At 41.4% G+C, this 17,457-nt stretch overlaps 1 protein-coding gene across 1 annotated transcript in view; it reads right to left on the bottom strand.

Annotated features, from left to right (window-relative positions):
• Positions 1 to 6,700: 6,700 nt before the first annotated feature.
• Positions 6,701 to 17,457, bottom strand: part of tfap2e (transcription factor AP-2 epsilon) — a 28,232-nt gene continuing 17,475 nt past the window's right edge. The window contains exons 4-7 of the mRNA XM_075449596.1: positions 16,897 to 17,128; positions 13,026 to 13,144; positions 7,710 to 7,848; positions 6,701 to 7,601 (exon numbers count right to left, since the gene is read on the bottom strand). Coding sequence (XP_075305711.1) covers positions 7,340 to 7,601; positions 7,710 to 7,848; positions 13,026 to 13,144; positions 16,897 to 17,128 — 752 coding nt within the window. The 3' untranslated portion in view covers positions 6,701 to 7,339. The remainder of the gene's footprint in view (positions 7,602 to 7,709; positions 7,849 to 13,025; positions 13,145 to 16,896; positions 17,129 to 17,457) is intronic.

The following is a 17,457-nucleotide window of genomic DNA, read 5'->3' as shown; positions in this document are numbered from 1 at the left end:
TGGATGGATGTTTAGTTGGATGGATGGATGTTTAGATGTTTGGATGGATGGATGGATGTTTAGTTGGATGGATGGATGGATGGATGTTTAGATGTATGGATGGATGGATGTTTAGATGGATGGATGGATGGATGGATGGATGGATGTTTAGATGTTTGGATGGATGGATGGATAGATGGATAGATGTTTGGATGGATGGATGGATGTTTAGATGTTTGGATGTTTAGATGTTTGGATGGATGGATGGATAGATGGATAGATGTTTGGATGGATGGATGGATGTTTAGATGTTTGGATGTTTAGATGGATGGATGGATGTTTGGATGTTTGGATGGATGGATGTTTGGATGTTTGGATGGATGGATGGATAGATGGATAGATGTTTGGATGGATGGATGGATGTTTAGATGTTTGGATGTTTAGATGGATGGATGGATGTTTAGATGTTTAGATGGATGGATGTTTGGATGGATGGATGGATGGATGTTTAGATGTTTGGATGGATGGATGGATGGATAGATGGATAGATGTTTGGATGGATGGATGGATGGATAGATGTTTAGATGTTTGGATGGATGTTTGGATGTTTAGATGGATGGATGGATGGATAGATGGATGGATGGACGGTTGGATGGATGTTTGGATGGATGGATGTTTAGATGTTTGGATGGATGGATGGATAGATGGATAGATGTTTGGATGGATGGATGGATGGATGGATAGATGGATAGATGGATAGATGTTTGGATGGATGGATGGATGGATGGATGGATGTTTAGATGGATGTTTGGATGGATGGATGTTTAGATGTTTGGATGGATGGATGGATAGATGGATAGATGTTTGGATGGATGGATAGATGTTTGGATGGATGGATGGATAGATGTTTAGATGTTTGGATGGATGTTTGGATGTTTAGATGGATGGATGGATGGATAGATGGATGGATGGACGGTTGGATGGATGGACGGATGGATGTTTAGATGGATGTTTGGATGGATGGATGTTTAGATGTTTGGATGGATGTTTGGATAGATGGATGGATGGACGGTTGGATGGATGGACGGATGGATGTTTAGATGTATGGATGGATGGATGTTTAGATGGATGTTTGGATAGATGGATGGATGGATGGATGGATGTTTAGATGTTTGGATGGATGTTTGGATGTTTAGATGGATGTTTGGATGGATGGATGTTTAGATGTTTGGATGGATGTTTGGATAGATGGATAGATGTTTGGATGGATGGATGGATGTTTAGATGTTTGGATGGATGTTTGGATGTTTAGATGGATGGATGGATGGATGGATGGACGGATGGATGGACGGATGGATGTTTAGATGTATGGATGGATGGATGGATGGATGTTTGGATGGATGGATGTTTGGATGGATGGATGGACGGTTGGATGGATGGATGTTTAGATGTTTGGATGGATGTTTGGACGGATGGATGGACGGTTGGATGGATGGACGGATGGATGGACGGTTGGATGGATGGACGGATGGATGTTTAGATGTATGGATGGATGGATGGATGGATGTTTAGATTTTTGGATGGATGTTTGGATAGATGGATGGATGGACGGATGGATGTTTAGATGTTTAGATGGATGGACGGATGGATGGATGGATAGATGTTTGGATGGATGTTTGGATGGATGGATGGATGTTTGGATGGACGGATGTTTAGATGGATGGACGGATGGATGGATGGATAGATGTTTGGATGGATGTTTAGATGGATGGATGGACGGATGGATGGACGGTTGGATGGATGGATGGACGGATGGATGGTTCCATAAGAAGGAACGTTGGTCCATCAGGACGGGTGTGAACACTGACCTGCTGAGACGTCCTGGATGCTAACGCAGCTAGCACAGCTAGCACAAGATAAACACACAGAGAGGTCAAAGGTCATCACAGCATCTACGGTCTGATTCATTGATAAAGATTTAACATCTTACAAAGTGGCTGAGAGGCTTTGGTCACATGATCCATCAGAGCTGTGTGAGTAAAGAGGAAGTATCAGACTTTTTTTTATTTTTTATTAAATCATATAAAATACCGGGCTTACGTCATCTTATAAACATTTTAAAGGAGCAGGTGCAATGCAGAACAGAAAACATGAAAATAAATAAAGACAAAATAAAGTTTGCTTGGACTTTTGTCGCAAATCGTATTTTTCAAACAAACTAAAAAGTTTCAGAGCATTTTTACTTTTTATAACATTAAGGGCTTTGGTAAAGGAAAGAAAATCTTTATGAAATCAAAAAAATCTGGGATTTACATTTATGTATGAAATATTTTCCCGATAATAATGTTATTGACCAGAAAGTCTCATTCACTGTTAACCATAATAACACCATAAATAATGTATTTTAGGGAAAAGAGCCGGAGCCGGTCATGAACATCAATCCAGAATGTGGAAAACATAATTATAAAAACAAGTGATCAGAAGTTTCATCCTCTCCACCAAACACATCCATCCCATTCAAACAACACCTCAGTAGCTCTCAGGATGGATAAACGCCGTTTAAAGTGAATTTAATGGGGAATTTTAAATATTTAGAACGCAACAAATCTGTCTTCTTTGGAGAAAATGTGTTTAATGGAGTTACGAAATGATAATAAAGGGTGCGTGATGTCATCAGACATCTTTCTAATGGTTTTATGAGGAATCTTAACGGCCTTAAAATGACAATTTCCAACCAGAAGAAGTGGAACATGAGGAGTGATGTGAGTGGAGCTGGAAACAAACACTTTAATTAAATCTAAAGAAGGTTTAGGAAGTATCACTAATCTTTGTTTAATGGGGGAAATAAATGTCTGAAGTGTCCCTGGATCATTCCGTCCGTCTTGCGTCTGCAGAATATTTGAATAAAGTTGCAGTGAAACAGCCTGATGACTCTGATCAGTCCGATCAGCTGTTATTGATCCCGTTCTTTGTTCTGATGGGTCGTTCTGATCCAACAGAACTCTGAGCCAGAAACGAGCAAAGCCAGCAGACAAGCAGCCCAACCGGTGTATGTTCTGAGTGCACGTGCGCAGACGGGCCGTGCACGCTGCAGACAGGTCATTAATAAACATTAAAACGATCCTCTGAAACTCCGGAATCTGACGGGAAGAGCGGCAGATGTTCGCCTGCAGGCAGAGAGGTGGAGGAGGGGGTCACAGGAGGGGGAAGAGATGGGATGCAGCAGGTAGGATGGAGGAGGGATGGGTGGGGTTACATGACTCCCGGGTGCAGCAAACCCGTGTTTGTTTGGCTTTTTTAAATCCATTTTAATAAACAAAGACATAAAAATGAGATGAAAGATGGAGGACCTCCCGCTGACACTGAGGATGTGACAGAATAAAGGCGTAAAACAGCAAAGAGCCGAACATTAAACTGACAAATCCTAACAACCAGAACAAAGAATGATGAAGACGAGGATCAGAATCGGAGGTTAACGGGAGTGCTTTCATGGCGTGTTGAACCGGCGTGTAACTGACACCAGGGCCACATGCTGTTTTCATTCAGCGTAACCACCTCATCTGCACAGAGACACAAACCTTTTATCGAGTGGAGTTAAGTGATTTGGTTCAACACCTGGAAGAGTTCGAGCATCAATCAGAAGAGACACGAAGACGCGACTGAGAGCATCTGAGACGACACCTCGGCGACTGAGAGCATCTGAGACGACACCTCGGCGACTGAGAGCATCTGGGACGACACCTCGGCGACTGAGAGCATCTGGGACGACACCTCGGCGACTGAGAGCATCTGGGACGACACCTCGGCGACGGGATGCTGCATCACAAACAGCTCGGTGTCATCAGCGAAGAAACGAGCGCATTCACAACAACCAGCACACGTACTCAGAAAAGCACAGCCGTGAAAACCTTCCTCAGGATTCCAGACGGCCTTAAAGGTGACATATTTTAACCATTTAACACACTTTAACACCGAGCTCTTATTGAGATGTTAGAGACAGAAATAAAACACCTGTCAGTTTAACCTGTTTTTACACCTCTCTGCTAACAGCCTGTTAGCGAAGTCGAGCAGCTCAAAGAACGCAGCGTTAAGAGAGTTTCATCACAGAAAGTGACTCAGACAGAACTGTGGAATCATTTCAGTTTGAACCAGAGAGCTTCAGCTGGAGAAGGATTAGCTTCTGTCTGCTGGCTGAGGACACGCCGCCATGCTGCTGTGCAGAGCTACGCTGCGTTTACCTACGTGAGCTGCGTTTACCTGCGTTAGCTGTGTTTACCTGCGTGAGCTGCGTTTACCTGCGTGAGCTGCGTTTACCTGCGTTAGTTGCGTTACCTGCGTGAGCTGCGTTTACCTGCGTTAGTTGTGTTTAGCTGCGTTAACCTGCGTTAGCTGCGTTTACCTGCGTTAGCTGCGTTTACCTACGTGAGCTGCGTTTACCTGCGTTAGCTGTGTTTACCTACTTTAGCTGCGTTTACCTGCGTTAGTTGTGTTTACCTGCGTTAGCTGTGTTTACCTGCGTTAGCTGTGTTTACCTGCGTTAGCTGCGTTTACCTGCGTTAGTTGTGTTTACCTGCGTTAGTTGTGTTTACCTGCGTTAGCTGTGTTTACCTACATTAGCTGTGTTTACCTGCGTTAGCTGTGTTTACCTGCGTTAGTTGTGTTTACCTGCGTTACCTGCGTTAGCTGCGTTTACCTGCGTTAGTTGTGTTTACCTGCGTTACCTGCGTTTACCTGCGTTAGCTGTGTTTACCTGCGTTAGCTGTGTTTACCTACATTAGCTGCGTTTACCTGCGTTAGCCATGTTTACCTGCGTTAGCTGCATTTACCTGCGTTAGCTGCATTTACCTGCGTTAGCTGTGTTTACCTACATTAGCTGCGTTTACCTGCGTTAGCCATGTTACCTTCGTTTGCTGCGTTTACCTGCGTTAGCTGCGTTTACCTGCGTTAGCTGCGTTTACCTGCGTTAGCTGTGTTTACCTACATTAGCTGCGTTTACCTGCGTTAGCCATGTTACCTGCGTTTGCTGCGTTTACCTGCGTTAGCTGCGTTTACCTGCGTTAGCTGTGTTTACCTACATTAGCTGCGTTTACCTGCGTTAGCCATGTTACCTGCGTTTGCTGCGTTTACCTGCGTTAGCTGCGTTTACCTGCGTTTGCTGCGTTTACCTGCTTTAGCCATGTTTACCTGCGTTAGTTGTGTTTACCTGCGTTAGTTGTGTTTACCTGCATTAGCTGTGTTTACCTGCATTAGCTGTGTTTACCTACATTAGCTGTGTTTACCTGCGTTAGCTGCGTTTACCTACATTAGCTGTGTTTACCTGCGTTAGCTGTGTTTACCTACATTAGCTGCGTTTACCTGCGTTAGCCATGTTACCTGCGTTAGCCATGTTACCTGCGTTAGCTGCGTTTACCTGCGTTTGCTGCGTTTACCTACATTAGCTGCGTTTACCTGCGTTTACCTGCGTTAGCTGCGTTTACCTGCGTTAGCTGAGTTTACCTGCGTTACCTGCGTTAGCTGAGTTTACCTGCTGATATCTAGTCCTAGGAACAGGAAGAAGGAGTTTCAGACACTTTCTTCCCCAACTTTCATTGTTTATTAGGCTGAATATCCCCAATATTTACGCCCTTTTAGCTCCTTTCTGATTCATATCATCATAATAAAAAATACATTTGGACTGTTTGTTACTGTCTAAATAATCATATGATCCAAATTAACTCGGTAAAATGGGGTAAAACCTGAAGGGAACATGAATGTAAACATCCTTAATGAATTATCTTGTGGCAGTTTAAATAATTTACTGTAAAAGGTGCAGACGTGTCTGACCAGAAAAACACTCCTGAACATCACGTAATCAGCTCTAAATTCTTTAATAATATATTACATTTATGCTGTAATACAATAATAATAATAACAACAGTAATAACATTAATAATAAACAGACAAAGTACAAAATGATTTGTGTTATTTTTCTTAAGTTACCAACACGTCAAAGTAAAAGAAAACAAAATCTCCTTTAGCTGCCTCTCACGTCTCCTCTCCTCACTGAGAGAACCCAGAGGACTCATTTTCCCATGACCACCTGCTGCAGAGGACTACAAAATGGAGGCTGAGCGTCACAGTTCCAGCCTCACAGAGTTCCAGCACAGGTGTCGGATATGGCTTCTGACGCTTCCAGGTGAGTTTCTGACGCTTCCAGGTGAGTTTGGTCCGAACTCGGTCTCTCTGTGAGTGTGTGTGTGTGCGCACTTCTTTTTCTATCGTTGTGAGGTCCAAAAACAAGGAGCCCGCTATACTTGTGGGGTCCAACAGACCGTATGGAGGACTCCATGTGTTTTAAAGGGATTTTTGAGGGTCAGAACTTGGTTTTAGGGTCAGAGGTCAGACGATGCATCGAGTCACCATAAAGATAGAAAACTCTATGAGTGTGTGTGTGTGACGTCAGCATCTTTAAAGGGACAGTTCGCCTCTTCTGACATGAAGCTGTGTGACATCCCATATCAGCAGCATCATTTCTGAACATCTTCTTACCCCCTGCTGCGTCCTGTGAGCAGAGTTCCAGCCTCGTTTTGGTGCTGATGAAGGTAGTCCGGCTAGTTGGCTGGGGTTTAAAAAATAAAGCGTTTTGCTTCTCAGAACAATATGCGTTCAACAGAGTAATACATTTGCATCACAAAATGATTCTCCAGGAAAAAGTCAGAGCTCACAATCTCTTGGCCCTATTTTCTCTCCCTTCGTATCACTGCCTGCTGTGCAGACCGAGCAGCAAACACTGTAATTGTTCCTCCGTTGATCCCAGAGGGAAATAGGTTAGCATGTAGCTGTAAGTTAGCAGCAGATTCTAGCAAACAATGTTTTCTCATCAACAGTGATGGACTAAGCTAGAAAGCTTCAGCTAACAAAGTCAGAAAAGTCAGAGCTCACAATCGCTCGGCCCTATTTTCTCTCCCTTCGTATCACTGCCTGCTGTCGCTAGGTGGCTGAACGCAGTGATATCAAGGGAGGCAAAAATAGCGCCAGAGGCGATGCCAGACGCAGCAGGGGGTAAGAAAATGTTCATAAATGTTGTTGCTGATATGGGATGTCATACAGCTTCATGTCAGAAGAGGCGAACTGTCCCTTTAAAACACACAGGAAATACAAACAGGCAGCGTTTCAAAGCCTCGTCCTGAACACAGAGAGGAGAAGAGAGGTCCATGCGTCATCGTGAGCGAGGTGTTCGTCCACATGTTACAGTACAGATATCATCATTGGCCCCGCCTCCTGGGTGGGCGGAGCCACAGGGTGGTCCTGGAAGGTGAAAGACTCCTGAAGGCGGAGGTGAAGCTGCTCTCCTCCCTGCCGCCTCCACCCGTCCGGCCTCTTATTTGCGGTGCTTCATGTCCTTGTCGTGGTGGCCCTTCCCGCCGCCCTCGCCTTTCTCCAGCATCTTAATGGCCTCCATCAGGTAGCTCTGGAAGGCGGAGAGCGCGGCGCAGATGGCCGGCCCGCCGAAGCCGTGCGTCAGCATGCTGAAGTGGGTGAGGCTGCCCTGCACGCCGGGCTCCAGGCAGGGGGTGGGCCGGCTGCCGCCCAGCGGGGAGCGGTCCTGGGACATCAGGTCCACGAACTCCTTACAGACCTCCCTGAGGGCAGGAGAGACCAGGCGTTAGTGTGAGGTCAGAGGTCACGGAATCTGAGCCCCAAGCCTCAGAGCCTGGAACTAACTAACGGTGTGCAGGTGAGACACTCACTTGGTGGCCAGCAGCATGCTGCGCCGTGTCGGCAGCTGGTCGGGGTCGCTCTGCCTGCACAGGTACTCCGCCGTGGCTCTAGCTGGAAACTCCGTCTCACACACGTAGCCAAAGTCTCGCGCCAGGTGGACGGCCTCACCTGCAGGAGGGGGAGGAGCCAATAAGCACAGGTAAATAAACTGTGACTGTGTTCGAAACCGCATACTACTCATACTAACTTTAACTTTTTTAAGTTCCCGGATGCATCCTAGATTCTCCTAAATGTTGGGTATGCATCATGAGGTTACTACTCATACTCAAACTACCCAAGATGCAACGTAACGTGACGTCGCCGATCGTCATTTCCTGTCCAACGGCAGTTTCAAGCTAGCTACAACGAGGGTAGGTTCACTTCCTGTTTTCAAAACAAAAGCACCAATTGTATGGTAATGGCTTTCCCTATGATAAAAGGCAACGGGTATTTTATTTTGTGAAAATAACCGGAAGTGCGTTAGCTCACTGCGGCTAGCTTTAGTAGCGCCGAATTCGTGGGAACAAAATTGTAAACAGCCGGTATTTTGTCAGGTTTTCAACACGTTGGGGATCTAAACGACTACTTTCTCGCCTGAAAATGTTTCAAATGTTGCTGAAGTTTACAGAGTTTAGAGCTTAAGAGAAATCAGCTTCAGGCCGGCTGATTTTGGCTCGGGCAGGAGCCAAATGCATTGTGGGTAAACGCTCTGCATACTGTCTGATCGATGAGTATGTAGTATGCAGTATGTAGTAAGTAGTATGTAGTATGCAGTATGCAGTATGCAGTAAGTAGTATGTAGTATGCAGTATGCAGTATGCAGTAAGTAGTATGTAGTATGCAGTATGCAGTATGTAGTATGCAGTATGTAGTATGCAGAATGCAGTATGTAGTATGCAGTATGCAGTATGTAGTATGTAGTATGCAGTATGCAGTATGCAGTATGCAGTATGCAGTATGTAGTATGCAGTATGCAGTATGCAGTAAGTAGTATGTAGTATGCAGTATGTAGTATGTAGTATGCAGTATGTAGTATGCAGTATGTAGTAAGTAGTATGTAGTATGCAGTATGTAGTATGCAGTATGTAGTATGCAGTATGTAGTATGTAGTATGTAGTATGCAGTATGTAGTATGCAGTATGTAGTATGTAGTATGCAGTATGTAGTATGCAGTGTGTAGCATGTAGCATGTAGTATATAGTATGTAGTATGCAGTATGTAGCATGTAGCATGTAGTATGTAGTTTGCAGTATGTAGTATGTAGTATGCAGTATGCAGTATGTAGTATGCAGTATGTAGTATGTAGTATGCAGTATGTAGTATGCAGTATGTAGTATGCAGTATGTAGTATGTAGTATGCAGTATGTAGTATGCAGTATGTAGTATGCAGTATGTAGTATGTAGTATGCAGTATGTAGTATGCGGTATGCAGTATGCAGTATGTAGTATGCGGTATGAAGTATGCAGTATGTAGTATGCAGTATGAAGTATATAGTATGCAGTATGAAGTATATAGTATGCAGTATGTAGTATGCGGTATGCGGTATGCAGTATGCAGTATGTAGTATGCAGTATGTAGTATGTAGTATGCAGTATGCTGTATGTAGTATGCAGTATGTAGTATGCAGTATGCAGTATGTAGTATGTAGTATGCAGTATGTAGTATGCAGTATGTAGTATGCAGTATGAAGTATGTAGTATGCAGTATGTAGTATGCAGTATGAAGTATGAAGTATGTAGTATGTAGTATGTAGTATGCAGTATGCTGTATGTAGTATGCAGTATGTAGTATGCAGTATGCAGTATGTAGTATGTAGTATGCAGTATGTAGTATGCAGTATGTAGTATGCAGTATGAAGTATGTAGTATGTAGTATGCAGTATGTAGTATGCAGTATGAAGTATGAAGTATGTAGTATGTAGTATGCAGTATGCAGTATGTAGTATGTAGTATGCAGTATGTAGTATGCAGTATGTAGTATGCAGTATGTAGTATGCAGTATGTAGTATGCGGTATGCGGTATGCAGTATGCAGTATGTAGTATGCAGTATGTAGTATGTAGTATGCAGTATGCTGTATGTAGTATGCAGTATGTAGTATGCAGTATACAGTATGTAGTATGTAGTATGTAGTATGCAGTATGTAGTATGCAGTATGCAGTATACAGTATACAGTATGTAGTATGTAGTATGTAGTATGCAGTATGTAGTATGCAGTATGTAGTATGAAGTATGAAGTATGTAGTATGCAGTATACAGTATGTAGTATGTAGTATGTAGTATGCAGTATGTAGTATGCAGTATGCAGTATACAGTATACAGTATGTAGTATGTAGTATGCAGTATACAGTATGTAGTATGTAGTATGTAGTATGCAGTATACAGTATGTAGTATGTAGTATGTAGTATGCAGTATGTAGTATGCAGTATGTAGTATGAAGTATGAAGTATGTAGTATGCAGTATGTAGTATGCAGTATGTAGTATGCAGTATGAAGTATGTAGTATGTAGTATGCAGTATGTAGTATGCAGTATGTAGTATGTAGTATGCAGTATGTAGTATGCAGTATGTAGTATGCAGTATGTAGTATGCAGTATGAAGTATGAAGTATGTAGTATGCAGTATGTAGTATGTAGTATGCAGTATGTAGTATGCAGTATGCAGTATGGAAGTATGCAGTATGTAGTATGCAGTATGAAGTATGTAGTATGTAGTATGCAGTATGTAGTATGCAGTATGAAGTATGCAGTATGTAGTATGTAGTATGCAGTATGCAGTATGTAGTATGTAGTATGCAGTATGTAGTATGCAGTATGCGGTTTCGAACACAGCCTGTGACTCGGTAAGAGCAGACGCAGATTTCTGATAAATCTAACGAACTGTGACACTGGTTTCAGTCTCAATCTCTAAATTTGACATGTTTATTTTAGCTAATGAAGATGACGTACACCAGCTTCTAAGGAGTTATTGCCGCTCCTTTCGGAAAGACTAAATTTATTGTTCCCACATTACTTTGTTAGCATTGTTTGCTAGAATCTGCTGCTAACTTACAGCTACATGCTAACCTATTTCCCTCTGGGATCAACAGAGAAACTATTACAGTGTTTGCTGCTCGGTCTGCACAGCAGGCAGTGATACAAAGGGAGAGAAAATAGGGCCAAGAGATTGTGAGGTCTGACTTTTTCCTGGAGAACCATTTTGTGATGCAAATGTATTACTCTGTTGAACGCATATTGTTCTGAGAAGCAAAACGCTTTATTTTTAAACCCCAGCCAACTAGCCGGACTACCTTCATCAACACCAAAACGAGGCTGGAACTCTGCTCACAGGACGCAGCAGGGGGTAAGAAGATGTTCAGAAATGATGCTGCTGATATGGGATGTCATTAGGGTTGCCAACTCCCTGAAAAATAAATAAAGGACCCCTCATTGGCAGGGCCGGCCGACCCGGTTGCCTTCGCTCTTCCTGGTGAATTTTTTAGCCCATTTTTTTGTGAGTGAAGTGATTTTTTTTTTTAACTATTTGACTCGAATCTGAATTGAATTAGATGCATATTTTTGAGTGACATTAACACATGGAAAACAAATTATTATCCAGCAATTCACTTTAATAAAAAAAATGTTTTAATGTTTATTAATTGAATAAAATCAGTATTTTTCTTAAACAGAAACCTGTCCTGCTTAAATTAAAACTGTACACATTAATATAAAACAATAGTTAGAAAGCAGAACATTAATCCGGTAATAGTGCACGTTTTTAGTGCAAACAGAAAGTCTGTAGAAAACTTTCTGTTTGCTTTGTGTATTCCGCCATCTTCTCCGCGAGCAACAATGCCTCCTCGACCAATGGGATGAGTGTATTCTGTATCGTCATACTTGTGTGTGAATATGCTGTCAGCTCATTGGTCACAGAGCAGGACAGGGCCTGGGAACAAGTTTACCGTACATTTTCACATAAAGCGCCCCGTTATTCATTTCCTTTGGCATGATACTGACTATTTTTAGACTCTCACAGTAATACGGGATGATTCTGTTTTTCAAGGGACGGTTGGCAACCCTAGATGTCATACAGCTTCATGTCAAAAAGAGGCGAACTATCCCTGTAGTTCGCCTCTTTATTCTATTTTTTAATTCTCTTTAAATTGCTTGTTTTTATGCTGTTCTTTTAAATGTCTTTATGTAGACATTGTCTTTTGCTGCCTGTGGTATAAATAAAGCTTTGCCTTTATATCAGCAGGTTATTCATCTCAAAAAGACCTCAGAAAAATGTTGTACAGTTGTTAAAAAAAAGGGAAGACTATTTAACTTTTAATTGGAACTGACTGAGGATCATTTATTAACTGAGTTTCACAAGTTCAAAGCATGAACGTTAAAGAGTAAAAACCAGTCCTGATGTTACATTCAATTCAAATCAATAATTTTTTATTTATATAGCGCCAAATACAACAAATGTCATCTCAAGGCACTTAGATAATAAAGTCCAATTCAAGCCAATTGGAATTCAATTCATTGTAATCATAATTATTCATAAAATAATCCAATTCGTTCATATAGAGCCAATTCAAAAACAGTTTCCCGGACACAGTTTTCTAAGGACACTCAGAATAAATGTTTCTGATCCGGCTCAGGCTGACAAGAACGTCCCATCAGCCACAGATAGAAATATGATTCCAAAAGCATCCAAAGTTCCACCTTTATTCCAAACCAAGAGTGTAGAACTAAAGAAGCCTTTTAACCCCTGACCTCTGACCCCTGACCTCTGACCCCTGACTCTGATCCAAGCTCTCAGGATGATAAACCAACATATTCCAGATTTCCCTGTTCAGCCATTTCTTTGAACATGTGTGATCGTCCCAACATGGCGACACACAGACCGCCACAGGCCCCGTCCCCTCTGTGACATCACCCATGAGGTCATGCGTTGTCAGTCACATGACCTTCCCACTGAACCTGCAGCTAAAGACTCGTTGACTCGATATCTAAAGACAGAAAATAAAAGACTCCCCAGCTGAGGAGTGCCACTGCAGCCGGGTCGGGTCAGCAGAACTCTGTTCGTCTCACTTTCACTCCTCCGACAGCTCGCTGCTGGTTGGCTGCAGCTCCCGCAGTCACACCGTGCACGTGCACGCCCACGTGCACGGTGTGTGTGTGCGCAGCCATCTATACAGCCACCGGTTATTCGTGTGTGCTCATGCGAGAACGTCTGTGAGTGTCTCTGTCAGACTGTATGCAGGTCACAGTGTGTGTGCGCGTGTGTGTGTGCACGTGTGTGTGTGTGTGCACGTGTGTGTGTGTGCGTGCACCTACCCTCCACCAGAGATGTCAGCAGAGTGACGTTGGCGGCCTTGCGGCGCCCGGCGGGCAGGTTGAGGCCAATCTTCTCCAGACGCTCCCTCAGACAGCGGCCACCATTCTTCGACTTGGCCCTGGGGGGGGGGGGGGGGGGGCGTACAGCAGATTTAGGAGGCGCTCGCCGGTGTGTGCGTTGGTCTTTATAAGCTTTGTTGTGGTGTGTGCTGTGACTATCAGCTGCGTGCCAGGATGAAGCCGCCCTATGTTCCCCGTCAGCTCTCGCACTGCCCGGTTCTTCCTGTTTTCTGCCCTCATGCACTGGAAAAAGTGACTTTTAGGGGAAGTAAACTCTATTAGAATAAAGAATAAAGTATTATTCTATTCTATTCTATTCTATTCTAGAGTAACTGTCATAATCTCTACCTTGTATTTTTAAGATTCAGTAAGAACTCGAGCTTCTTAAGTAAAATTAAACATTTTATTAACGTAGCACATGAATTATGGGGGAAGAGGAAGTTTTACTTAGGTTTCCTCATACAATTTAAATGTTTAATAGTTGTATGTACATAAACCTAGAAATACTACATAAACTTTACTCTGAAAGTGTATCGTTAAAATCTACTAACTTACTTCATAACAGCAAATACTACAGATATATAAAGTTTACTTAAAATAAAGTAAAATGATGTTCCTGCCTATGAAAAACAAGTATACTTTACTTCATTTGTTTAACTAAATATAACTTAAAACTTAGATGTAATTAAGTAAATGTTTGGTAATATCTTCTAAACTGTTTTCTGGTGAGTAAAATTTACTTGATATTGCAGCATTAAATATTACTTAAATCATCTGAGTGCAAATACATATAAAGGGTTTTTAAGTAAATCTTATGAGTTGTTTTTTTCGGTGTTCATCCTCCTTTTTAACACTTTATTAATGCAACATCTTTTAAATCTGACCAAATTTCTACATTAATGTCTGCAGAAACATTTCCATTGCATCATAGAGTCGATGCTGGAGTTTTAACCCGGACTAAGAGATCTGAACACATCCCAGCAGCTTTAAAATCTTTACTCTGGCTTCCAGTCAGTCACAGGATAGATTTTAAAAGCCCAGAACGGTTCACTGGAAAAAGATCAAAGCCTTACTAAGTATATTTGTCTCATTTCTAGTCAAAATATCTCATTACACTGAATATAAGACACAATTTCCCAAATTGGGATGAATAAAGTATCTATCTATCTATCTTGTTTTAATACAATACATCTGGAATATCTTGTTAAATGAAAAAGTCTTGAAAACAAATTGTTTTGAGTCCGATTTCATATGAAACAAGCTTTTTTTTTTCATTTGAAGAGGTTTTTAAGCTAATTTCAAGATCACTTTTAACTCAAAAGTCCTAAATATCACATTTTATTTCAAGAAATCTGGACAAGCCGATTTTCACTAGTTCCATTGGCAGATTTATTTGCTTATTTCAAGCAAAAACGTCTTTTATTTGTTGTTTTTTTACTTATTTTTGGAGGGGCAGTGTTTAGGCCCAAAATGCATCTGTGATCTGTTCAGAGAATATAAAGCCAGCAGAGCTCTTAGATCCAAGGACTCAGGTCAGCTGGTCCAGTCCAGAGTCCAGACTAAACATGGAGAAGCAGCATTTAGCTGTTATGCTGCAAACAAGTGGAACAAACTGCCAGTGGAGATTAAACTTTCACCAAATGGAGACATTTTTAAATCCAGGTTAAAGACATTTCTGTTCTCATGTGTCTATGCATGAAATCTGCACACTATCTTTGAACTTATCTGGACTGTTGCTTGTTTTTAAATTCATTTAAACTATTTTATTTGTTTCTCTTTATATTATTTTATGTATTTTTAATGCTTCTTCCACTCCCTGCTGCAATGCTTTTATTTTATGTGAAGCACTTTGAACTGTTTGTTCATGAAATGTGCTATATAAATAAATCTGATGTGATTTGATGTGATATCATGCATCCTTTGCTCGTATTTTTAACGTGCAACACCTTCGCTCAGCCGGCGCCTCGGTGCTTTTCGGGGCTTTTCTGTGATGTTATCAGTGATGTCAGAGGAAGATTTACAGCCCTTCAGCTCTGCTAATTATGTCCTTTTAAAGTGTTTCAGCCTCAAACTCGAGTCACAAACTTGTTGTGGTGTCCCGAGGCCGTGGTTCATTAAGCCACATCGCTTCTCTTGTGATTCAGTCTCATGACCCATTTCGGCTCCTCAGCTCAGCCCCCCGAGTTAAATTAAAGAGGTTTTTTTTTTTTGTGAAAACCTTCATTGAAAAAAGGCTCAAACGTCCTCAGTGTGAGATGAGAAGCTCTCCGGGTTAAACCAGGGAGCCAAGATCAGATTATTTCATTATTTAGTTTAAAATGATTCAGTTTTATCTCAATAAATACAATAAAAAATATGACCGCGTTCCCAATGAATCCTTTTCCAGCCGTTTGTGACCTGATGCGACTTTCCTGCTTTTAGTTTTCAGGCCTGGAGTGAAGATATTCTCTCTAAGAAATACTGATAATAATAAGCACAAATATACAAACGTAGAAGATTTAATCGTTTTTATTTGATAGTTCCTTTAGAGGCAGAGAAATAAAAGGGTTTAGAGATTCTGTTCAGTTTATTTTTATTATATCTCAGGACTTCCGACAATAAAGTCAAATTAAAGCCAATTTTAATCCAGTAAAATCCTCATTTCTCCAGTTCATATGATGCCAGTTTTAAAAAGAGAAGCTAAGGTTAAAGTTTTTAATCCCTCCCTCAGTTCCAGCTTTTTGCTTCGTGTAATAAACGACTTCTTTGAGGTTTGAGTCACTTGGATGAAGTCACTTTCAGACCTCCGGCTGCTTTTCTGTGACGCTCGCTGACATCAGGCTGAGAACAGAAACTTATCCACTTATTCACCTCGTTAACACACAGAAGCAGAAGTTCACCTGTCTGTCCAAACTTTCCTCATCCTTGGTTTCACCTTCGATCATCAGTCACAGTACCTTTTCTCAATATTTTCTGTTTTATTTTGTTTTATTTTGTTTTTTTGTGTTTTTTCTCTCTTTTATTTTGTGTTTTTTCTCTTATTTAGCTTTCTTTTAGTTTTTTTAAAATGTTTTTTTCTCTTTCATTTTGATGTTTTTCTGTTTAAATTAGTTTTTTGTTTCCTTTTGTGTTTTTCTCTTTTATTTAGTGTTTTTTTTCTCTATTTATTTTTTTATTTTTTTTAATGTTTTTTCTCTTTTATTTTTTATGTTTTCTCTTTTATTTTGGCTTTTTTCTCTTATTTTGCTTTCCTTTAGTTTTTTAAAAAATGTTTTTCTCTTTTATTTTGATGTTTTTTCTGTTTAATTTATTTTTTTGTTTTCTTTTGTTTTATTTGATTCTGTTTTCTTGTTCTCAGTATTTCGGAGTTCTGGTTCTGAATCAGGATTTATTCTCAGCCCGTTCTTGATGAGCCTTTGTGTTTCTGGTCTCTCTTTTATGATCCGACTCAGTTGTTGTTCTTGCTTTAGTTTTATATTTATTATCTGATGTGGTCTCAGTCTGGTTCTGTCTCGGTTCTGTTTATCTCTCAGTTTAATCTCCAGTTTATTCTTATATTCTTTGTTTCTCTTCCTCCCCAGCAGCTGTTCCCAGCTCCCCTGGTTTGGTCAGATCTTCTCTGTTTGCAGCATCTTCTGGTTACTTTTGTCTTTAGTTTTTCATTACTTTACTTTCTTACTGTCTCTGAACAGACTGAATAAATCTTATAATATTCCTCCGGACTCTGGCTCATGAATCTAAGTAATCTGAATGATTTCATTGAGGTGAGATTGTGTGTTTTTAAGCCTGAACTCTGACAGCTGGTTCTGGAAAGGTGTGAAGCTGGTCTCACCTGCGCAGGACTCCGCCCAGCAGGGAGGCGTTGAGGCACTCGGGCGGGGACAGCCGGCGCTGCACCTCCCCCACCGTCACCTTGTACTTGGAGTTGGAGCTGAGCAGCGACAGGCGACCCGGCACCGAACAGAAGACCTCTGACGGGTTGGACACGGCGCCCATGCCCAGGCCCTCCTTACCGAAGGACAGCGCCGACAGGGAGGAGCCGTTCAGCTTGGACGGGATGGGAACTGAGGAGAGAGGAGGACAGGTGAGGGTTCTGCTGACGGAGGTCTGAACATATACTCCACCTCAGTAATCTATATATATATATATATATATATATATATATATATATATATATATGTATATGTATTTATTTATTTCATTACTTCACCATGTGCAATAACCCGGTACTGAGCAGCATTGTAAATACTGTTTATTGTATTATTGTATATATTGAGATTTTCCTTATATTATTCTTATTCATCCTGATTTAATCTTTTTTTCTTTTTTTTCTGTAACGAGGGCACTGCAAAAAAGGAAAGGAAGGGATTAATAAAGTAATTTTGATTCTGAT

Source organism: Odontesthes bonariensis, chromosome 18 (assembly GCF_027942865.1).
Source record: "Odontesthes bonariensis isolate fOdoBon6 chromosome 18, fOdoBon6.hap1, whole genome shotgun sequence".
NCBI classification, from domain to species: domain Eukaryota; kingdom Metazoa; phylum Chordata; class Actinopteri; order Atheriniformes; family Atherinopsidae; genus Odontesthes; species Odontesthes bonariensis.
Note: the sequence above shows the minus strand (reverse complement) of the source record. Positions and strands in the feature narration are given on the sequence as shown.